This window comes from Notechis scutatus, chromosome 11 (assembly GCF_049901735.1).
Source record: "Notechis scutatus isolate UNSWTSFEM ecotype Mainland chromosome 11, rNotScu1.2, whole genome shotgun sequence".
NCBI classification, from domain to species: Eukaryota; Metazoa; Chordata; class Lepidosauria; order Squamata; family Elapidae; genus Notechis; species Notechis scutatus.
In genome coordinates this window covers 3,107,477-3,132,340 of record NC_142019.1, presented here as the reverse complement: position 1 = coordinate 3,132,340, position 24,864 = coordinate 3,107,477, and the positions used below count along the sequence as shown (strand labels likewise).

Here is a 24,864-nt window from a genome sequence, read left to right as displayed (position 1 = left end):
AAGACATTGAATGAAATACGGAAAAGAGGAAGAACAGAAAGACAGGAAAAAAGAAGAAAGGGAGACAGACAGACAGACAGACAGACAGACAGAAAGAAAGAAAGAAAGAAAGAAAGAAAGAAAGAAAGAAAGAAAGACTATAATAATGTTGACTGAATCAACTTACAGGACCATTGTAAGGATGACAATTTGATAAGAGTTGGAAAGCGTTATGAAAGACAAGAAAGAAAGAAAGAAAGAAAGAAAGAAAGAAAGAAAGAAAGAAAGAAAGAAAGAAAGAAAGAAAGAAAGAAAGAAAGAAAGAAAGAAAAAAAACAAAAAAACAAAAAGAAAGAAATAAGAAAGACAAGAAAGATAAGAAAGAAAGGCAGAAAGGAAAAAGAAAAGAAATAAAACAGGAAGGAAAAAGAAAGACATTGAATGAAATATGGAAAAGAGGAAGAACAGAAAGACAGGAAAAAAGAAGAAAGAAAGAAAGAAAGAAAGAAAGAAAGAAAGAAAGAAAGAAAGAAAGAAAGAAAGAAAGAAAGACTCTATAATAATGTTGACTGAATCAATTTACAGGACCATTGTAAGGATGGCAATTTGACAAGGGATGGGAAGCGTTATGAACTCTTGAAGGCTTTCTACCACGGCTCTCATTAGGTGGAGGAAGAAAAAAAGGAAGGGAGGAAGGAAGGAAGGAAGGAAGCAGGCAGGGAGGGAGGGAGGGAAATCAAGCCTCTCAATGGTGAGGAATGCTGGGAGTTGTAGTTCAGCCACGCCTGGCCTGCTGAAGGTCTACCTTCCGAATTGTACAGCCTCCCAGCCTTGATCCTTGTTCTTCTCCCCAACCTTCTTATCTTGTAGATCAAACATTTCTGATAATTGCTCAACCAGCTTTCTATTAGACCCTAGTGAACCATCACAGCACACTGGGCAAATTCAAGTGTATTTTCCAATCATTGCTTTGTTGCTTTTAAGAACACTAATCAACCATCTGTCAATAAGTCTGAAAAACGGTACACAACACAACTTGGCTGAATTTATTATTTTTACCCTCTTTTTTTCTGTCTGGGGACTCCCGGTATTAAAAGCATTAAAACAATAAAACATCAAACAGAAATATCAATTAGACAAGCTACCTCCATAGCCGAAGACGATAGCAAGAGAAGCAGACCAACCCTAAGCAAGATTTGGTTGATTTCACAAATACAATCATGTTTTTTTAAAAAAACAAACAAACAAACAAACAAAATGGGGAAATTAGGAAGTGAGATGAATTTTCTTGTTGCTTCTTCATATGTATAATTTTTATTTATGTACATATTTAATTGACTAATTGACCAAAACTGACACTATTAACCAACAAAAATTGCTTTAAGCAGGGGGCCTGTTTTTTATTTCCCCTCCTGGTGATTATGGTATAAGCAGGACTTAAAACCTGAAACCATACAAAATGAAAGAAATCTGTCTTAGGTGAGATCAATCTGTTTATTCATCAGCCTAGTTGGATCGACTCTGACTAACAGTGGCCTCTTAGAGTACCAATGAACTAGCGATATTTGTGGATTGAAATGAAAAGCATTTATAGGGGGCCCTTGACTTACGACCACAATGGGAAACAGAATTTCCATTGTTAAGCAAAGAGAATTATGCCTGATTTTATTATCTTTCTTGCCACGGTTGCTACATGAATCACACAGTGATTAAGTGTTTCAAACATATAAAGAATGGTGGCTGGAATTGTGTATGTCTAGTTTAAGGAAAAGAAGGGCTTGGGGTGACATGATAGCAGTCTTCCAGTATCTCAGGGGCTGCCCCAAAGAAGAGGGAGTCAAGCTATTCTCCAGAGTCTGGGCCTGATTTGCACACTTGGGAGATAGACAGCGATACCAAGAAAGGAATCCACAGGGATTCTAGATCTCTAGGATTACCGAAGTTTCTCTTTTGTTATTGAGTTTAGCAAACTTAGGAGGATTAGGGATGACATGATAGAGGTGTTCCAATGTATCTAAGGGGCTGCCCCAAAGAAGAGGGAGTCAAGCTATTCTCCAAAGCACCTGAAGACAAGACAAGAGGCAAAGGATGGAAACTAACAAGGAGAGAAGCAATCTAGAACTAAGGAGGAATTTCCTGATGGTTATAATAATTAATCAGTGGAACAACTTGCCTCCAGAAGCTGTGAATGCTTCAACACTGGAGGTTTTCAAGAAGAGATTGAAGAACTATTTGACTGGGATGGTTTAAGACCTTCTGCCTGAGCAGAAGGTTGGACTAGAAGGCCTCAGAGGTCCCTTCCAACTCTGTTATTCTATTAAGTCAATCTGGCTTCCTCCATTGACTTTGCTTATTGGAAGTTGGCAGAGAAGATCACAAATGGTGATCACATGACTCCAGGATGCTGCCACCCTTGTAAATTCCTGCCCATTGCCAAGCACCCAAATCTTGATCATGCCATTGTTGGAATGCTGTAACAGTTGTAAATGCAAGAAGTGGCCGTAAGTCCCTTTTTTTTTTCAATGTCGTAATTTTAAATGGTTGTTAAATGAATGGTCGTATGCAGCTAGCAGTGTTGAACTGAGGTTCTTGAGAATCATTTGTTCACCTCCTTCTAGCCTTCTGACTGACTCCCAACCCCTTATAGTGGGACAGCAAGACCTGGCAATTTAGTGTCTTTTTTAAGAAAGAAAGAAAGAAAGAAAGAAAGAAAGAAAGAAAGAAAGAAAGAAAGAAAGAAAGAAAGAAAGAAAGAAAGAAAGAAAGAAAGAAAGAAAGATTTATTTTGGTTAAGGTGGAAGGAAGGAAGGAAGGAAGATTTATTTTGGTTGAGGTGAAGTGTTAAGAAAAAGAAAGAAAGAAAGAAAGAAAGAAAGAAAGAAAGAAAGAAAGAAAGAAAGAAAGAAAGAAAGAAAGGAAGGAAGGAAGGAAGGAAGGAAGGAAGATAGATTTATTTTGGTTAAGGTGGTAGGAAGGAAGGAAGGAAGGAAGGAAGGAAGGAAGGAAGGAAGGAAGGAAGGAAGGAAGATAGATTTATTTTGGTTGAGGTGAAGTGTTAAGAAAAAGAAAGAAAGAAAGAAAGAAAGAAAGAAAGAAAGAAAGAAAGAAAGAAAGAAAGAAAGAAAGAAAGAAAGATTTATTTTGGTTAAGGTGGAAGGAAGGAAAGAAGGAAGGAAGGAAGGAAGGAAGGAAGGAAGAAAGGAAGGAAGGGAGGGAGGGAGGAAGGAAGATTTATTTTGGTTGAGGTGAAGTGTTAAGAAAAAGATAGAGAGACCCGAAGAAGTGTTGGGAAGAAAAACAATATTCAGCTTCCCATTTTCCCTCTCCTCCTCATTTTTTAGCTTTGAAAAACTGGCATTTCACTTATCTCTGATCTTTTCTATTTTGGCTGCCTACCACTCTCGGGTTCATGCTCTTTAAAATTCAGCCGCGAAGCACCAAAGAGTGGCAATATCATTTCTCAAAATTTAGGGGCAAAAGGACAAGTCAGATCAATTCTCTTCAGCTTCTGTTAGGCTTACGGAAGCCCTTTTCCATTTTAAAAAGGCCCTCCGTGTAGTTAAAGAAGAGTCAACAATTCCCACCTGCCCACTATATTACTCTGTCCCCGTTTTAATCCCCGTAGTCCAATGCTGCAGAAATGTAGTAATTAAAACAGGGATGGACAAAAGACTTTGAACACGGTCATGAGACTCACGCCAATTACTAGAGTGTTTCTTCTCCCTCTTGAACTTCGGGCCTTGAAAAATTCTGATCGCCGTAGAACAGATTGATGGCCTGGGGTCAGTGGCGATATGCTAACGGTTTGGATCGGTTCGATTGAACCGGTTGCAAAAAAAACCCCCCAAAAAAACACAACCTCCCATGATCAGCTGACAGGAGAAAGAAGAGAAAAGTGCTCCAGGAAAAGTGTGGGAAAAGCTTCATACGTGTGTTAGGTGCGTTTGCACGCACACATGATCACTGAATTGGTAGCAGAATAGGTAGGATCCCACGGCTGGTTTGAGTGAGTGACTTGTTCCTTTTGTTAGCAGTGAAAACCCACCCCTCTCCTAGAAAAATGAAATATTTTAGGATACTCTAAAAAGGCGGAATATTTCCCCTAAAAGAGAAGTAGAAACTCAAGAGAGCCCCCCCCTCATCTTTGTTAATGGGCCATTAAGACCTGGGCCAGTCTATTCTACATAACAAAGATCTACCTCCTTCAGGCAGAGCCATTCGACAGGATGTGCCCCAGGCAGTTCAAAGCCTAGAGAGGGTATAAAACCCAGGGACTCTCAGCATCTCTTCCCTCTTTGCCCAGGATGTCCAAGCCATGTGGTCCTGTCCACCATTAAACCATCTTTCCAAGCAGTCACCCTGTTTCCAGGGTCTTTCTTCCCCAGCTGAACCCAGAAGGATGTTTCTTCCATCTCTTTGTGTTCAGAAAGTTCAGAGAGAAAAGAAAAGAAAAAACTTACGCTTTGCAATTCAAGAAATCTCCGCTTTTAAAGTCACCCACTAAAGAGATTTCCAGGAAATGGTTATGCCTGCATCATGGCCGACCAAGATATGCAATCTACGGCTCTGGGATCAATGGAAGACCCAAACATTGGCTCAGATGGCCTTCTACAACCAAGGCAGCTTTCAAATTTAAGGAATTAATTAATGTGCAACCTGCTGGCCAGCAATGTCCGCGGGAAAGGGAGATTTGACTTCGCAACTGCGTCACTAACTTATCCATCGCAGTGGCTGTGGTTCACTTAACAACTGGGGAAAGAAAGGTCGTACAATGAGACAAAACACACTTAACCAGTGCCTCGCTTAGTGACAGAAATTTGGGGCTCAACTTGCGGTCGTAAGTCAAGGTTTACCTATAGATGGAGCTTTGTAGGGAAGGAAAAGGGAAAGAAAGCAATTACTTTCAATCATTCATTCAATAAATAATAAATACATGGACTTAAAGTTCCCGTTCCAAACCTCCAGGATCAAATTCCGATATCTCCAGTGAAGCTGTTTCATTTTATAAAATTTACCTCATTTTTTTTTTAACCCTCTGAGGTTTCAGATGATAACAGAATAACAAGAGTTGGAGGGGACCTTGGAGGTCTTCTAGTCCAACCCCCTGCTTAGGCAGGAAACCCTACACCATTGCAGACAAATGGCTGTGCAATCTCTTCTTAAAAACCTCCAGTGTTGGAGCACTTACAACTTCTGGTGGCAAGCCGTTCCGCTGGTTAATTGTCCTCCCCGTCTGGAAATTCCACTTTAGGTGTAGGTTGGTTCTCTCTTTGATGCATGCTGCCAGTGAGGCTGAAGCGTCAAAGTTCAGCAAAGTAGATCAGCAACCCTTCTCTTGGTTGGATAAAATGAGCGCATCTCAGACTTCAGAGGATAATTAGGACTGCAGAAAAAACAATGGCTGCCAACCTGCCTTCAGTTGAGGACCTGCATACTGCACGAGTCAAAAAGAGGGCTGTGAAAATATTTACAGACCCCTCACATCCCGGACATAAATTGTTTCAACTCCTTCCCTCAAAACGACGCTATAGAGCACTGCACACCAGAACAACTAGACACAAGGACAGTTTTCCCTGAAAGCCATCCCTCTGCTAAACAAATAATTCCCTCAACACTGTCCAACTGTTTACTAAGTCTGCACTATTATTACTACCCTGTTTCTCCAACCATACGGCCTCCCCCAATAGCAAGTCCCAGCATGTTTTATAGGCATGAAATGAAATTAAGCCCCTCCCCCCAAATTAAGGCCTATATTAAAACATGCGAAATGGGGGGAATGGTGGGGGGGCTTGCCATTAGGAAGTACTTTTGTTGCACACCCGGATATGGTGCTGCCTGCGTTGACCCCGATACGAAGTGCCCCACCAACGCCGAGGTCAACATCCAAGCCATCGCCGCCCGCCTGCCCGAAGATGCAAGGGGGGGGGGGGAATTAAGTCACCCCCGAAAAGACGGCCTAGCCATTTTTGGGGGGCTCAAAAAAAAATAAGACCCGGCCTTATTATATGAGAAACACGGTATTAATCTTCCAATCACTCCTTATCCCCCCTCCCCTCCCACTTGTGACTGTATGACTGTAAGTTTGTCGCTTGTATCCTTAGGATTTATATGGACTGTTTCCTAGCAGGATTTGATGGCTTATTGTACCCTATTACTATCATTAAGTATTGTACCTTATGATTCTTGACTCTTGATGAATGTATCTTTTCTTTTATGTACACTGAGAGCATTTGCACCAAGACAAATTCCTTTTGTGGCCAAACACACTTGGCCGATAAAGAATTCTATTCTATTCTATTCTATTCTATTCTATTCTATTCTATTCTATTCTGTTCTGTTCTGTTCTGTTCTGTTCTGTTCTGTTCTGTTCTGTTCTGTTCTATTCTATTCTATTCTGTTCTATTCTATTCCTATTTTTATTCCTATTGTACCCTATGTCTATCATTAAGTGTTGTACCTTATGACTCTTGACTCTTGATGAATGTATCTTTTCTTTTATGTACACTGAGAGCATTTGCACCAAGACAAATTCCATGTGTGGCCAATCACACTTGGCCAATAAAGAATTCTGTTCTGTTCTATTCTATTCTATTCTATTCTATTCTATTCTATTCTATTCTATTCTGTTCTGTTCTGTTCTGTTCTGTTCTGTTCTGTTCTGTTCTGTTCTATTCCTATTTTTATTCCTATTGTACCCTATGTCTATCATTAAGTGTTGTACCTTATGATTCTTGACTCTTGATGAATGTATCTTTTCTTTTATGTACACTGAGAGCATTTGCACCAAGACAAATTCCTTTTGTGGCCAAACACACTTGGCCGATAAAGAATTCTATTCTATTCTATTCTATTCTATTCTATTCTGTTCTGTTCTGTTCTGTTCTGTTCTGTTCTGTTCTGTTCTGTTTTGTTCTGTTCTGTTCTGTTCTGTTCTGTTCTATTCTATTCTATTCTGTTCTATTCTATTCCTATTTTTATTCCTATTGTATCCTATGTCTATCATTAAGTGTTGTACCTTATGATTCTTGACTCTTGATGAATGTATCTTTTCTTTTATGTACACTGAGAGCATTTGCACCAAGACAAATTCCATGTGTGGCCAATCACACTTGGCCAATAAAGAATTCTGTTCTGTTCTGTTCTGTTCTATTCTATTCTATTCTATTCTATTCTATTCTATTCTGTTCTGTTCTGTTCTGTTCTGTTCTGTTCTATTCCTATTTTTATTCCTATTGTACCCTATGTCTATCATTAAGTGTTGTACCTTATGATTCTTGACTCTTGACGAATGTATCTTTTCTTTGATGTCCACTGAGAGCATCTGCACCAAGACAAATTCCTTGTGTGGCCAATCACACTTGGCCAATAAAGAATTCTATTCTATTCTATTCTTTAATCGTGAGGAAGTGGTCTGCCTCTCGTAAAACCTTTCTAATACACGCTATTTTATGGGAACACATATCTGTCTGGAAACATCCTTGACTGCTAATCGCCAGTTACCATACCACCAGGTTAAAAAGATAATAAATCTAACTCAACAGATGGTGTAATTGGAGTAGCAGAGGAAGAAATACTGGCCGTGGTTTTAATCCTTCCGACGAACACCGTGACCACAGAAATGAGCTCCTGTGGTTTTTCCTTTTTCAGAAGGGCTGGGAGAGAGTGGCTTGACCAAGTCACCCAGCTGGCTTTTGAACCCTAAGTCAGGATTCGAACTCAGTGTCTCCTGCTTCTGGTTCTTTAACCACGACACCAAAACAGGCTCTCAGTGTGCTGGTGGACGGCTTAAAACCAGAGGAAAGATCCTTTGTTGTCCCGTTGGGGGGAATTTAGAAGAAGGGGATGGAGAAGGTCACCTACTACATCTAGTAATTGCTGTTGCCTAGATGAACCCTCTAGTATCAAAATCCGTGAAAAAGAAAAAAAAAAGAGACAAATAGAAAAGGTGATAGCAAAAAGAAAAAGAACAGAAAAGAGCAGAAAATATTCTATATCATCTATCTATATCTATCTATCTATGTATCTCTATCATCTCTATCTATCTATCTATCTTTCTATCTATCTATAATTTCCCCCCTTTTCATCTTTCAATCTATCTTCCAATCTTCTTCTTGCCAATTACATATGCCATCCTATCAAAATGCTCTCTCTAAGATTGTACTGTATTTCCCTTCTTTCTTTAAACTATTCTTTCTATTCGTCAAAACCATAAGACATGAAATCATTTTTATTTTATTTTTGTTAACGCAAAAAGCCCATCATGGGCTTCTGGTCATTGATGAATATCAATAATGGCTTGGAATACATTTAGAAATGTTTATTTCCCAGGTATACAATAATTTTTCCCCTCTTGTCATATAAGACGTTTCAACTTCAGGATAGGCTCCGAAATCTGTTTTCAAAACTATGTTTGGCCTTCCTGCACTTTGGAAATCTCAGGTCACTCATCCTTGAAAAGTAATTCTCCTGGGAAGGCTTTTCCTTGTGAAATTTTCACCCTCACTTTGTATCTCTAGTATGTGTGTAGGATGAATACCCTGGTACGTTCATTAGAAATTTTAAAAAAAGTAAATTAAAGGATAGACATTTTATTCTTTTTATTTTGATGTCCCTGATTGATTCACCCAGGTCTTCCGAATAATCAAAACTGAGAAATTTATATGAACATGGTTTTGATTAGGTGAGTCACCCACCAGTTTTGCACTTTGGTTTTTAAAAAGCCAAAGGCCAATGCAATAACTAGACAAATATGCACCAAATAGAGATTAAACATTGCATCAGGTGCAATATGTGTATAAAGGAATTACTTTTTAAAAAATTAAAGGAAAAAACAAGAAGGACATCTAAATTTGTTTTCCAAAGAATATCCTGCTAAAATCCTTCTTGATATCCTACTTTTCTACCTGCAGGAATAAGCTATTCCGGCCTATTTCTCCCCTCAGTAGTCCTTGAGTTACAACCACAATGGAGCCCAACATTTATGTTGCTAAATGAAACATCGGTTAAGTCAACTTTGCCCCATTTTATGACCTTCCTTGCAACAGCTGTTAAGTGAATCAATGCAGTTGCTAAGTTAGTAACCCGGTTGTTAAGCGAATCTGGCTTCCCCATTGACCTGGTCACAAGGTTGCAAAAGGGGATCAGATGAATCTTGGACACTACAATCCATCATAAGTGTAAGTCTGTTGCCAATCGTGTGAATTTTGATCACGTGACCACGGGGATGCTGCAATGGTCATAAGTGTGAAACCCGGCCATAAGTCCCTTTTTTCATTGTAACTTTTTTATTAAATTATTTTTATTGCACTTTTTTCTCTTTACACATCTCAATCGTTTTTAACAGTACTGAGGCATAATTTTAACAGTACTGAGGCACATTTCCATACATTTCTAATTGTTTATATACATTTCTATACCTTATTCTTATCTCTACAATTCCTATTCCTATTATCTTTCCATTCATACCAATTTTCCCAAACCACATAATACTCCGAATCTTCTTTACTTTTTAACTCTAGGGTGAGTTTGTCCATTTCCACCCCTTCTAAAATCTTTTAAATTACTAGACCTTCTGATGGTATGGCTATCCTTTTTCCAGCATTGTGTGAATGCAATCCTCACTGCCATAGTTATATGCAAGATCATGTATTTTATCTTTTTATTATATTTTTCTCATTGTAACTTTGAACAGTCACTAAATGAATTAGGACGACCAGCTGTACACTGGGGCAACCCATGCTTTCTAAAACGACGCTGAGACCCAGAACTTCCTGGATGCTTCATAAAGACCATATTGTACAGTGGGATTGTATGGAGAGGCAGATTTCAGATGGCACATAATTGGAAATCTCCCAAGAAACCATCCAAACAACAGCAGGCTGGTTAAAATCTAGGAGAACACGGTTGTTTACCAACTCAGATCCCAATTATAGTAAGGAAGTCCAATTAAAAATAAATATAGGTAGAATGACATCCATATTCCAGGCGGAGGGAAACTCATCTGTTGGGTTTGGAAGCAATTTGGGTTACATAATCTATATACCTCCAACCTTCGGCAGTCTTCGCCCGGGGAGATTGAATTCTAGTCTCTTTTGTGAGGTTCGTGTTGCAACCGCCAGTGTGAGTCAGCTCAGAGGACTTCTGCGGAAACTGCCTCATTGAGAAGCACCAGAATGGAGCCTTCGAAATAGGGGAAAATTCATCCCCCGGGGAGACAGTGTCCCACTGAATTAAGGGAGGCAATTGGACTGCATTGTAGTATGAGTGTTGTGCTTGTGATGAACAAAAAAATAATAATGAAATTTTGAGTTTGTTTTTGATGATTAGCTAGACCAGTTGTTATAGGAATGGCTAGTATAGATTGACGGGTAAAAGTTGAGGCTCTAACGTTGCTACCTTCTACTGTGTTAAAGAGAGTTGGAAGTCAATGCCTTTATTTCCCTTTTACCTCTTTTACCTGACATTTCGTTTCCCTTTTCCCTTCCCCTAATTTCCCATTATTATTTTTTACCTTTGCATTTTATATTTTAATAATAACAGATAATCAGAGTTGGAAGGGACCTTGTAGGTCATCTAGTCCAACCCCTCGCCCAAGCGGGAGACCCTACACCATTTCTGACAAATGGCAGTCCAATCTCTTCTTGAAAGTCTCAAGCGATGGTGCTCCCACAACTTCCGAGGGCAACTTCTGTTCCATTGGTTGATTGTTCTCACTGTCAGAAAGTTTCTCTTTATTTCCAGGTTAAATCTCTCCTTGTTCAGTTTCCATCCATTATTCCTTGTCTGGCCTACAGGCGCTTTAGAAAATAGCTTGACCCCCTTCCTGCTCTCTGTGGCAGCCCCTCAAATATTAGAAGACCACTATCCTGTCTCCCCTGGTCCTTCTCTTCACTAGACTAGCCATACGCTGTTCCTGTAACCGTTCTTCATATGTTTCAGCCTCCAGTCCCCTAATCATCCTGGTTGCTCTTCTCTGCACTCTTTCTAGAGTCTCAACATCCTTTTTTATAGTGTGGTAACCAAAACTGGGTGCAGTACTCTAGGTGTGGTCTTACTAAGGCTTTATAGAATGGTATTAGTACTTCCCTTGATCTCGATTGTATCCCTCTGTTAATACAACTTAGGATTGCATTAGCTTTTTTGGCTGCTGCTGCACACTGCTGGCTCCTATTTAGCTGGTTGTCCACTAAGACGTCAAGATCCCTCTGACAGTTCCTGCTATTGAGTCTGGTTTCACCCAGTCTATATGTGTACTTTTGGTTTTTCTTGTCTAAGTGTAGGACTTTACTTTTCTCTACATTAAATTTCATTTTGTTAGATACGGCCCATTTTGATAAACTAATACAAATTTGAACCAAATCTATAGGTGTGTATATGTACAAATGATGTAGATCTCTATGTGTACGATTTTTACTTTTGGCTTATTAAATCTTAATCTTGTTTTGTGTGTGCCTGATGCACATGTGTGTGAGTTTGTGTGAGCATAGTTTATAAAGCTGTATATCTCTTTGTAAATATACACATACACACACACACACACACACACACATATATATGTAAACACACACACACACACACACATATATATAAAAGTTAAAATTAAAAATGTACATGTACACACATCTGCTTCATATAATATGTGTGTGTGTGATGCATATGTTTACATGTACACATCCATCATACACATGAAGCAAATGATGTGTATACAATGCATATGTGTTAAAATGTACCTTTTTAATTTTGATTCTTACTTTTAACTTGTACATTTTAATCTTCTTCCAAATTTTTTTTTTTTAACTGTGCTTTTAGTCATGTTTTGATATTATTATTTTTATTATCTGGTTTGTAAACCATTCAGAGCCATTTAAGGGAGATGGGCAGTGTAGAAATGTGATAAATGAGCAAAATAAAGTAACGTATGTGTGTGTTGATTCATGTGTTAATTTTATTAAATTAATGCATATATCGACCTATCATAAACGTTTGGTGGTCTCTGAGATTTCATGTATACCAACACAGATTTGGGATAGGAGGAAACACACACACACACACACACACACACACACACACATATATATATATATATATATATATATATATATATATATATATATATATTCTTAAGTTTTCGCGGTACTTACATGTATGGTATTCAGCTTTGTTCAGGTATTTTCCCACGTCATTGTAGTTGTGCTTTTAAAGTTGTAGCAACGCTTTCAGCAGAATCTCATCTGCCATCATCAGGCTTCTGATGATGGCAGATGAGATTCTGCTGAAACGTTGCTACAACTTTAAAAGCACAACTACAATGACGTGGGAAAATACCCGAACAAAGCTGAATACCATATATATATATATATAGACACACACACGCACATACATATATACACATACACATACACATGTACATACATACATACATATATATATACACAGACACACACACGCACATACATATATACACATACACATATACATACATACATACACACACACACACACACACACACACATATATATAGTCATCAAACAACGGATTACTGGTCCTTCACTTTTACTGCTAGCCTTAACCAGCTGCCAGGAAAGAAATGAAATAAGAGACAGAAAAACAGCAGCTGAAATGCTCCCACCCACATAGTCACTTTAGTTGTCTTGAACTGGTCAATAGATACTTGAACGGTTTCAACAACAAGAGAACATAATATTTTAGGCGCGTGCCGAAACTCTGCCCTTAGACACAACTCTTCTTTAAATGCTTCCAACAGACCCAAAAAATCTGGCTGCTAATCCATACAGCCTCCAATTTTCTTAATCTATCAGATAAGACCTTCCGGTCTGATGCAAAGATTCAATGCTTGGTACTGAACACGTTTTCAAATTGATCTGATGCAGTTCAGAAGCCAGTTGGGTGCATTTCGTGGAGGCTGCGTCAATCTGAATCGAATCAGCCTCCGATCTGTTCGGAAAATGCATCCAAACATTCAAACAGGTCACCAGATCTGCACCTCCTTAACAAGCTGATGGAACCGTTTCTGAAAATCAAGGTTGGACAACAAGGTTGTTTTTCATCCAGCCATGCCAGCGCAGGTGGTCCTTGAGTTATGACTACGATTGGAACTAGAACCTCTGCAGCTAAGCAAAGAGACACGAATGAGACCTCACAGGATTGTATCGAATTTTTACAACCTTTACGACCCAGTCTTTAAGCGAATCATATAATCGTTGACTCGGCTTGTCGGAACTCGGCTGGGAAGGTCAAAAAATGGCCATCACGTGACTTTGGGGGTGCTGCAATTGTCATCAATATTTGCTTATTGTGTCAAATACCCGATTTTGATCACGTGACTGTCAGGACATTGAGCCAATCGTTAACCGAAAGGACTGATCTTAAGTCATTTTTTTCTCCAGCACCGTCCTAGTTATAGGAATGGTCATAAATGGAGGAGTGTTAGGAAGGAGAGTTGTGCCGTCAACTCCAGATCGCTTCTTTTCATCCTCCCCGTTTTCCCTCTGCCCTTTGCTGGGAGCTATTTGGCTTTAGGCAAACAAAGCAGGGACAATTAAAAAACAGACCTAGGTACACAGAAAGCTTGGATAAGCTCCGGAGAATTTTTGTTCCACGCCAAACAACGAGCGCGAATGTAACCTTTGAAACCGAGAATATTGCAAAACAACCTTAGATCTCCGAATCCAGGAGGAGAAAGAGCCAACATCTTATCACTGCTCCAGAATTGTAACACAAAAGGTAAAACACGATCCAACTGCCTTGCAAATGCCACCTGCTAGCCACAAGATGCCAAACCCCCCAAGGAGGGGCAGGGATATAAATGACAAACAAGAGCTGGTTGTGCACCACATGATTAACCAGATCCAGTGAAAGATCCAGTGGCTTTATTCCCACCACATGCTAACCTTGGTTTAGTGGGCTTTATTTGTAGGATGGATTAAACCAGCCCACATCTCTAGTTTTGGTGCCCGGGGAATTGTTCAGACCCTTTCCATGGATTCATTCAATAATCACGTTCGTGCAAATGCAGCTCAACCAAAAGGCACAACATTTATTTCTCAAAACAGCCACAACAAGATGTTTGTTGCTTTTCTTCCCTCCTCTTCCTCACCCCCCCTTTTTTTTTCATTGCAAGACTTGTGCAAAGTTTAACAGAGTTTGTGTACGGAAGACGGATTTCCAATAACCGACCAAGATGAAAGCGTTGGTGATAAACATGTGTGAGTTCAAGGGTGCAAGACAACCAGTGGAGAATATTCCAAGGAGCTTGGAAGGACACCAAGCGGGAGAAGACGGGTCTAGAACTGCTTTCTGGATCAGATCAGCTGTTTGGAACCCAACTCTCTTTGCAAATGTCTGCAGAAAAAAACTCTTTCCCAGAAGATGGGGCATCGATCGGAGAAGAAAGCATCACTTACCCCAGGCAGTGTCTTCTGTTCATGGAGGGCACTCTGAGCTTTTAGGGCTGAGTCCCGGGCACAATACGTAAGAAAGGCACAACCTAGAAAGAAGAAAGGAGGAATGAAAAGGGGTATCAAGACTTAGGGAATGACTTTGAGAGCCCACCTCAGTCTGGGCAACCATGAATAAAAGTGGAAAAACCAAGATCAACAAACACAATTGGAAGTCAACAGTAGCTTTACATGGAGACCTCCTAAATTTAATTCCCAGCACCACCAGATAAGGATGGAGAAGGTGTTGCTTCTCCAAACCACGTTGGTCTTGGTGAATGGAAGGTCCAATTCAGTCAACGGAGATTTCTATCTTCTCTTTTAAATCATTACTTTATTCGGAACAGATGGAGGCTATTATTCAGGAATCTAAAGGGAGGAGACCATTACTTTCTCTTTAGGGAAAAGGTGTAAAGACTCTGCATGTCAAAAGGCCCAGATTCAGTCCTGGGCAGTGTCAGAAACAACTACCAGATATGTTGGGGGGAAAACTGTCTCGTGCCAGAGAGTTGCATACAATTTGGCAGCAGGTCAACATGTAACCCAGTGAGAATTTGATTTCACACAGTTGGTATGGATTAGCAGGGCCTGGCTAATTGGCATCAGCAGGAAGAAGCCAACACACTTGGGGATCAGTGAAAAAAAACAAAAAACCATCCAGATTAGCACATCAGATGTTCATAAAGTCCCGATCAGCAATTGCCACTGGGGGCTAAAGAGTATATTATGAGCTTCTGGACTTTAAATGCAAAAGGTCCTATTTTGATCCTGGTCCTCTCCAAATAAAAAAGGATGGGAAAATATTTTATCTGGGAAAGATTTGCTGACACTTTGAACGGACAATATTGGTTGAGCTGAGATAGAAGACAAACAGCTCCACAAAATGACAAAGAGATATCAAAAGACACCACAAGGTTCTTTCTCTGTCACTCATCTATCTTGACTCAGGAAGTGCTGGCATTTTAAGATGTTCTCTTAAAGAAATTTGGACAAAGTTAAAGAGAGAGAGAGAGAGTAGACCTTTCCTGAAGGCAAATCTGAACCTTCTTGGGTGGAAGAAATAGAAGCACCACCTCAAACACATTCAGATTGGGTCATGAGGTGAAGGAAAAGTAAGGAATTTTTTTTTCATCGCTATGAATCCTCAAATAATCCATAATCAATCATATTCATTAGGTAGGTATATTAGCCATGTTTTACCTCTCAATCTGATCAGTATTATCAATTCACTTGGGCCCCATATATCTGAGTTCAACATTTTCAATGATGGTTAATATAGCTAGCAAAGTTCATTTTTAGATCAATCAGGATTGGCCCTAAAAATTGAACGAAGAAAATGGATTTATTGTTTGTTTATTGATGGACTTTGGTGTTCTTGAGTAAGAACTCCTTGACTATCTTCACAAAACCCACCAAGTCCTAAACTAGGGTGAGCAAACTGAGTTTATTAGGTGTTAGCTATGTAGAGTCATGTATCTGAGATGGTGGCTATATAAATCAGCCAAACAAACCACACTATTGACCAAGCCATAGGATGGCTTAGTGGCTGTGAGTAAATTACCTTGCAGCCTGGATTCATACACCACCCATAACCTGCTTGCCGATTCACTGATTTTCTAAGTTTGCCTAACAACACTGATGCCCCAAGTAAACAAACACCCAAACTTTCATGCAGCACCCAAATTCAATGTCACCTCCTCACTCCCGGAAACCAAGATACGCACTAACCAAGCTGAAGCCTATGATCCAAGTGCAGTTGCTGAGCACGGGTTTAATTGAGCTCGATCGGCATGTCACACAGTTTGGGACCATGTCACACAGTTTGGGATCATGTCCCAAACACAGGAAATTTTACCAATTCCTGAAGGTATCTCTGAGATAGCGACGGAATGAAGAAGAGCAGGCTTTGATGAACAGGTGTTCCACATGAGTGAGCAACGTCCAGCAATGACCGCAAACAATCGGATACAACCAGATGGTCGGAGAAAAAGAGGAAGGCCAACGAAAACCGGTCTCCAGGAAGACCTGACAAACATAAATGTTAAATGGAAGGAAGAGGAGATTCTAGCTGTGGACTGGGAACTGTGACATACGTTTGTAGCCCAATGTGCTTGGCACAGGACGTGAATTTTTTTTAAAAAAATCTGCATGTTATGAGTTGTTTGACTGAACTTTCTTGGGCCCGCAGAGCTGGGCAAGGGTGTCACTTCTCTCTTACACACACTGCAGGGAGTAAATCAAGGTGAGAGAGAGTGTCGAAGACCGCCCAGCACTGAGTCACCTCTTAACTTCTTCCTTCCAGGAAGGCTCGGCTGATATTTTGTTATGGCTAAATAGTCGCAAATGAGATTAGCACCTTGGGATTGTTACATCAGCTCTGCGGAGCCTGCTGGATGTGGAGAAGTGACCAGAGCAGGATGCTGTTTGCTTCCGTGGGGTAGAAGAAGGGGGATTTTTTTTTGGCTTAACCCTTTGGTAAAAGAGGAGAAAAAAAACCACGGTGTTGCTTAGCTCAAAGGATATCGTGCACAAGATTGGCGGAGCTTCTCCCATCAACCCCCCCCCTTTTAATTAAATCCTATATAAAGCTTCCTGAAATGATATTAAAACAGCAGCAAAACAGTTTCCCTTCAAAAATGTAAATATTTAATGAACGAAATTTGACATTGATGCATTTTTAATATTGGCACAATTAAATCTGCCAGATGATTAAGTATTAATAACTCTTAATAAGTGCAACCCTCTTGTCTTCCAATGGAAAGAAATCAAGAGTGACAGACACCTAAAGCCAGAACAAGAATCCTGTGGACAAACCAGGTGAGGGATTGGCAAATGCTTATGGCAGGAGGGATCCAGGAAGGAAGATAGGAAGGAAGGAGAGCAAGAAGGAAGGAAGGAAGGAAGGAAGGAAAGGAGAGGGAGGGGAAGGAAGGGGAAGGAAAGAAGAAGAGGAAGGGAGGGAGGGGAAGGAAGAAAGGAAGGAGGGAGGGAAGGAAGGAAGGAAGGAAGGGAATTTATCCTACTGGTTTGTCCTGACGCAGATAAGAGCCGCAGAAGACACATACTTGATAGGTAAACAGAACCAAACAGGATCTTCATTAAGTGAAGGATGACATTTCCCTGAATGGATTAAGCTTGGCTTTTAAAGAGGGAAGCAAGTTGGATTTTCTTTTTGGTTGGCAAAGCTTCCAATATTGATAAACAGCTAGAAACAGGAATGCTTCTGCTGCTGATGCTGATGGCGATGAGGATGGCAATTTATTGATGAGATAAGTGGTAATTAAATTGGAGTTCAGTATCTAAAACGAGGGAAAGAGCTTACCACGAAGCTCTGGAAATGCTACAGTTTACAAATATGTAAAGACGGCCGGATTCGGTATGACAAACTGCATATTATTTTCTAAAAAAAACTTCAGGGGCCAGCCAACTTCCTTTATCTCTCCGTCTGCCAGCAAGAAACATGATATTCATATATATTCATTTTAATGACAGACTACCTCCTGTTTCACCCTTGTTGCGCAGGATACAGAAGTTCACCTATCTGCTTGTTTCTTGCCCAGTAAAATCTGGTTTCTCTCTTCATTTTCCCCTCTCCACTGCTTTATCTATATCCCTGTCTCCTTCCATCACACCTACAGGCCTAAATGTTGCAAATGTTACCCTTTTTAAAATATTACTTTAATCTTACTTTAAAATAATACTTTAAATATTACCCTTTTTAAAATATTACTTTAAAGATCGTCCCCATCCATTTACTTGGAGATGATAGAAAATTAAGGTGAATCTTCTTCCTGACTCTTACGTATTCTGCAGCACCAACCCAACACCAGGCATCAAATCCTAGTTTTTAACATCCATTCAGAAAGTACACTTTTCAAAATATTGTAGCTAATCCGGAGAAAGTTATAAAAACAAAGAAATTGGGACAGGCTTTTTTCCTCCCAGGGAATGGGGTCCATTGGAATAAGATGTGTTTTAAAATGCCCCTTTTCTCCAACCTTTTCTCCAATTGATCATGCATTTTACCCACAAGAAAAGAACCAATGTGAAATGTAAGATGCTGAAAATTCAAAAATACAGCCAACCCACAATAAGTCTCCCTGAATTCAGGTGAGGTTTTTGTTTTTGTTTTCCAGATAACTAAATGCAGAGTTATAACTTCTGGTTAAAATGTTGTTCACATTTCCTCAGGAATGAGAGCAATATATGTTTACTTAGGGGAAAAAAAGTCTTGCTAAATTCAGAGAACAGGCAAGTATGCTCTAAGATCTCAGCCTTAACCAAATGCTTTCAACTCTCTTGTGGCTAAAAAGCCCAAAAGTTGGTCATACATGTAACAGGAAGTTTTATCTACACGTTTAATGGACAGTAGACAGCCTTCTGCTGATAACTTCCAAGAAGTGGAGCTAAAAATATAATATGAAGTAGAAAAACCTGTTATTTGGGGGAAGAAAAAGTGAAATGCAAGCATTCTTAAGCCTCCCTTTTCTTTTATGGTATCTGTTCGTTGCTTTTTTTTTTTTCTTCTATCCTCCATTTTAGTTCCTAGAAATCATTCACCTAACAGGACCCATTTTGCCTGTGTGAACACACTAATTCCATGATAATTGATTTCTGACCTTCAGCAAAATTAATATCGAGAGGTATTATGAGCAAGTCGACCTCTTTCTAACTTTGAGGTGACAAAGAAGAATGGTACTCTTTGGAAAAGTGAAAGTAGATTGTAGAATACAGCCCCCGCTCTCTCTCTCTCTCTCTCTCTCTCTCTCTCTCTCTCTCTCTCTCTCACACACACACACACACACACACACACACACGATTCTTTGCTGCTGTTAAAACACTAAAATGCTGGTAAAATTGGGCACACACAAATCAGTGATATTGAGCCTGCTTCAAATAGGGGTTAAAGTCACTGGTCTAGAAACTGGGACCTGGCACTTCTAGTCTCGCCTTAAGCACTGTGGGTAAATTATATTGTTATCCATACTCAACTAGATGCCTCCAAGAAATTCCACAGAGTAGGAACCCAAGGGGGTCTCCTGAGAGATTGCATTCAGACGCAGACAGTCCATTCTTGATAAGGAGATCTTGTTTGGTGTAGTAGTTGCTAAAGGCCCTTGTCTACAAAGAGGAAGACCATGAATTCTCATCCTGACCTGAGGCGACTCTGGACCAGCCCTTTTTCCCTCAGTCCTAAGAAGAAGAAGCCAATGATGAACCAGTTCCAGAAAAGGTTGCCAAGAAACCTGCAAGGAACTCTTCCAGCCAATTGCAAGAAGTCAAAACCTGACTTGAGCGCACGCAAATAATGTCATGCCACGACCCAAACATGGGCTCCTGGTGTGAAGATACGCCGTGTGCACACAGAAAGACACGTCCTACCACATGCTCACCAGTCTTCACCCCGGATCTAAGTCAGCTGAGGAACAAGAAGAAAGAAATCCTCCAACCGTTGATCTTTACACCTCAGAAGCCAGTTGTTGTGCAAACCTTTTTTGTGGGCAGGGGGAGAGGGTAGCTTCACACCACACGCTTCACCAGGACTGTCAAAGATGTCGTATCTATATTCACATATGAAGCTTGCCGTAATAAACCAACAAATAAATATTTGGTGCCTGGGTTTATTGGTTTGTTGGCTTTATAGAGATTAACCTACTGCAAAAGAAATCAGAAAAAAAAGAGGGGGGGAACCAAACAACCTCAGCTAATGTGGTAAAGAAACAGATTATGCAAATCCGGAAGTGTTTATGCATGATTCTTGGCCCCCTCCCCTGCAAATACACATGCTCCTTCATCAGCATATGCAGGACCTCCCCCCCCAGCCTCCCCCCTACCTGCCCATGAGGCGCAAATACATCACAACAAACTTTGCAGTGAACCCAAACCAAGGGTGTGGGGGGGGGGGGGGCACCTTCAGTTCAGCACCTCCTGTCCTCATTCAGAAGATCTGGGCTTCCGGTTGTGTTTACAAATCTCCCACTCTCTTGTTTCTCTCTCTCTCTCTCTCTCTCTTACACACCCATGCACGCACACTCACACCCTTTGGATTCATTCACTTCTCTCACAAATCCAGCCAACCCTTTTGATGGGGAGGTGGAGGGACGGGGTGAGGTGGGGGGGGGGGCGTCCAAATGTTTCACCCAGCCGAACTTTGCATTTGCCCAACGTTGGAACAGCCAGTTCTTCTTTCTTTGGGTTCCCATTTCGGGGAGGGGAGGGAATTGTGCAATGCACCCCCGGAGCAGACGTGACAAAAAGATGAATGGAGGTGAGCCCGAACCCCCCGGACCTTGAGCCACGGCTGCGTTAGTGTGGAGCTGTGTTTACTCCGAGAGGCAAACCCAGCTGAAGACTCCCGCATGCCTAACCAACGAATTGCGAAGAACAACACAACCTGGGAAAGAAGAGGAGGAGGAGGAGGAGGAGGAAGGGGCGGGAGGGGGCTTCGCCGGCGGTGTTAACTTCTTCCTGCCAAAATGTACGGAGCTTTTTTTGAGCGGGGGGGGGAGAGGGAGGGAGATCTGCCCCTTCCACGTGTCACAACTCCATCCATTCTTGTTGGCCAGTTTTTTGTTTTTTTGTTTTAAACCTGCCACCTAAGTTTTCACACAGGTTTATTGATACGATCTGGGTAGGGTAAGGGAGGGGGGGCACCAGAACGGGGAGGGCCGGCATTCTCCTTACCTCCCTCTGTCATTTTTTCTTTTTTTGCCCGAACCAAACCCTTCCTCAGGACGCAAACACCCGGGTGGGGGACGAACCCTCCCATGCCATCTTACGAGGTGGGAGCCCAGCTGGGGCGGCGGGGGTGGTGGTGGTGAGAAGGGGAGGTCACTTTCTTTCCCGTGGGCCGCCAGGCCACCCGCACTCCCCACCCCCCCGCCCGAAAGCCAGGGCTCCGGGGCTGGCTGGCTGGTTGGCTGGCTGGCTGGCTTCCGAGTAGAACTGCACGTCTTCCTCGCTTGCGCACCCACGGGCGGGCGCGCACACACACACACACACGAGAGAGAGAGAGAGAGAGAGAGAGAGAGAGAGAAAGCGCGGCGGCGGCGGTTCCTTTGTTGGCCCCTCCGCCCGGCCAGGCGGGGCAGGCGTGGCGGGGTCTCGGGAGGCGTCGGAGCCGGAGGAGGGGTCCGCGCGGGCGGGCGAGCCAGCCAGCCAGCCAAGGCAGCCAGCGAGCGATTTCCGGGCTGGCGGCCAGCCCTTTGCCTTTGCCTTGCCTACCTTTGTGCATGCCGGTGAAGCGGTCCTTGAGCACGGTGAGTTCGTAGATCTTGCCGAATTCCTCGAAGAGGGGCTTGAGGTCGGTCTCCTCCAGGTTCCGCGGGATTTGGCCGATGAACAGCTTGATGGCATCGTGGTCCTTCATGGCGATGGAAACCCCCGGGCCGGGCGCCGGCGCCGTCAGCCCGTTCATCCTCGCGGCGCTGTTCGTGGTGCTGAAAGCGGCGCTCTCCGCCTGCGGCGGCGGCGGCGGCGGCGGGGGCGGCGGCGGCGGCGGCGGGGGCCCGGCGGGAGGCGGCTGCTGCTGCTGCTGCTGCTGCTGCTGCTGTTGCTGCTGCTGCTGCTGCTGTTGCTGCTGCTGCTGCTGCGCTAGCCCGTTGGCCAGAGTAGCCATGATGTTCCCAGCAGGCGCTGCCCCGCCCCGGCCGCCCCGCCCCGGCGAGCCCTCCCTGCCTGCTTGCGCCGCGCGGGAGCAGGGCGAGAGGGAAGCGGGGGAGGGGGAACGGGGGGGCTGCCCAGCCCGGACTCCCCCGCGCCGCGCTCAGCCGGATCTTCCCCGCTTTGCCTGGGCGACGGAAGGCGCTCCACTTCGCTCCGCTTCGCCTCCTCCTCCTCCTCCTCTTCCCTCTTCCCCTCTTCCCCCTCCCTCGGCGGCGGCGGCGGCGGCGGCCACTGGGCCCGGTGACGTCAGCTGACTAGCCCTGGACTATTCGCATATGATTAGCATAAGGACAGGCTTCGGCCAATCAGGCAGGGAGGAAGGGGAGAGGGGTGGGAGACGAAGGGAAGCCCAGCGAGAGGCAGAAGGGTGGGGGGTTGTCTTCGGAGAGGGGCCGTGTGTGTGTGTGTGTGTGTGTGTGTGTGTATTGGTGAGCCAACGGGGAAGGCGGTGAGCGCAGGGGAGCGGGGCCCTTGCAGAGGGACGCGGGGAGGGATCCTTCCCCTCCTTCTTCAAGGGGAAGGTCCTGGGCAAAACTCGTCCCCTCCCCTGATTAAGGGGGTGGGGAGGGGGGAGTGTCAGAGAAGCGGGACCTACCCTGGGCTCAGGCGACGGAGAGTTCAGGAAGTACTTAGGGGTCTGGCATCCTTCCTTGTCCATCCGGCCCACCAACTCTTTTACGCCCCGTTGTTGCAGAAGTCGCTTTGAAATTGAGAGTGGTGGGCTTCCAAAATCTAGTCTATCGCCGCTTTCCGTTGCATCAGGTACCTAGGTAGGACCAAGAAAGAAGAAGAAGAAAAAGGTGCAGCCGGTCTGATCAATAATTGCACCTGGGATACAGGTAATCCTCCACCGACGACCAGCGAGTAGCGAGTGTGTTGAAGTTACAACCCTGTTGAAAATAGGGAGTTACAACTGCTCCTCATGCTTATGACTCTTGCGACATCCCTGTCGTCATGTGATCAAAATTTGGGTGCTTGGCAACCGGCATGTATTGACAGTGGATTAAAAAACCCAAACTCCTCCTGGGCGAGGAGCATGTGCAGAGTTCCTTGCCCCTCGCTTGCTCTTTCCAAAGATGGAGGTGATCCTTTAGGCTCAGCGCCGAATTTATTATAATTGATTAGAAGTTTCTGGCCAAGAATAACAAAAGATGCCCTTTCTGGTTTGTATCCTGGTTTACAGGCACGTGCAACCCAGGTTCATGTTCTGGTGTGCGTATTCAAGGCTGTGTCTGTAGTTAGATTTGTGCACAAAAATTGTCAAGAAGCCACATTCTTTGCTGGTTGAGCAGATTTGTTTGTTGGGCAGCAGAGAGAGTGACATCCCAAAACGTGCATAGATGGGATATTTTGATGTTGGGAAGGAACAAAAATCTGCCATGCTGGTAACATCGGAAGTTCTGAACCACTGAGAATTGTTCAGTCATACAGAAATAACAATAACAACAACAACCACCTCTGGAGATCACATGAACTCCATTGGCATTTACAAAAGTACCATCAGTCAATTGCAAAATGCAGCTTTACTTGGAACAGTTTAAAACCTGTGAGAATATATTTAGCATAGAATAGAGTAGAGTAGAGTAGAGTAGGAATAGGATAGGATAGGATAGGATAAAATAGAATAGAAATGAATAGAATAGAATATATAGAGTAGAATAGAATGGAATGGAATAGGATAGGATAGGATAGAAATGAATAGAATAGAATAGAATAGAATAGAATAGAATAGAATAGAATAGAATAGAATAGAATAGAATTAATAGGATAGGGTAGAGTAGAATAAGGAATAGAGTACAGTAGAGTAGAGTGGAGTAAAGAGAATTATGTATCAGCCAAATATGATTGACACACAAGGAATTACTGTTATTATTAAACATCTCCCTATCCCAGATGCTTGGGAAGGATTTGATAGGTGGATAAAATGCCAAATCCAATCTAAACATCTGGTTTACTGTGCAACCAACCATAATTAACGCATGGGCTGGGCTGCTCTGTAGACAGCCACTTGGAAAAAACTGGAAAAATATGAAACTGGAAAAACCATAGAATAACAGAATCATCCAGCTAGAAGGGGACATTTTAGCCATCATCTATTCAGTGCAAGTATCCAGATTAAACTATCCCAGATGATGTCCAGCAATGAACAAGAATCCATATTGATTTCACTGTTGACCTGCTAGAGGCCAGGACAAGGGTCAACCAATAAGTCAGAGATGAAAAACATCTGGAAGAGAGAGACTGTTCTTCAGACCGTGTCCAAGCTCAAAAGTTCAGGTATCCGGTAGCATCTTTTCCAACAAACACATGTTCTTAGAAGGCAGGAAATTTTGTAAGCTGCTGCTTAGGCACTTTAAGAACATGTGTTCGCCAGAAGAATGTCTACCAGATTCCTCACACTTTCCCCCTGAGGGCTAACACGGTCTTGTTTTAAAATATCCAAGCTGTAATAGGTCACCCGTTCGAACCTTCAAAGGAACCAGTGGCCAACTCTCATGAGATCCATCTGGAGCTGTAGGTTGCCTCGGTGTATTTCTAGCAGCCAGCCACATAGCCAAGGTGATGGCCCCTGGGCTTGTAGTCTCCACCATGCCTTGGAGATCTCCCCAGAGAATTTAGCTTCTTAGCCTTATTTGTCGGTGGCAGGATTATTGTCGATGTGCAACAGCTTGGTTTGCTGCCAAAACTGGAGAGCTGATCTCTGTTGAAGTGTATATTGTGTATCAAGTCGGTTTGTAAGAGATTTCTTGAGGCCGTGCCACA

General features: G+C 42.6%; 1 protein-coding gene and 1 long non-coding RNA gene across 7 annotated transcripts in view; both read right to left on the bottom strand.

The window, feature by feature from the left end:
* CELF6 (CUGBP Elav-like family member 6) overlaps positions 1-22,472 on the bottom strand; it is a 150,676-nt gene extending 128,204 nt beyond the window's left edge. For 3 of the 6 annotated variants that reach the window (XR_015750774.1, XM_087972591.1, XM_087972594.1), the window contains exons 1-2: positions 21,661-22,472; positions 14,404-14,486 (exon numbers count right to left, since the gene is read on the bottom strand). Coding sequence is in view for 5 of the 6 variants with exons in the window: in XM_087972591.1 (XP_087828717.1) it covers positions 14,404-14,486; positions 21,661-22,054 (477 nt within the window). In the remaining variant the exon portion in view is untranslated. The remainder of the gene's footprint in view (positions 1-14,403; positions 14,487-21,660) is intronic. The other 3 variants (XM_087972590.1, XM_087972592.1, XM_087972593.1) reach the window with 2 other exon arrangements.
* Positions 1-24,864, bottom strand: part of LOC113425338 (uncharacterized) — a 370,548-nt gene that overhangs the window by 202,895 nt on the left and 142,789 nt on the right. The window lies entirely within an intron of this gene.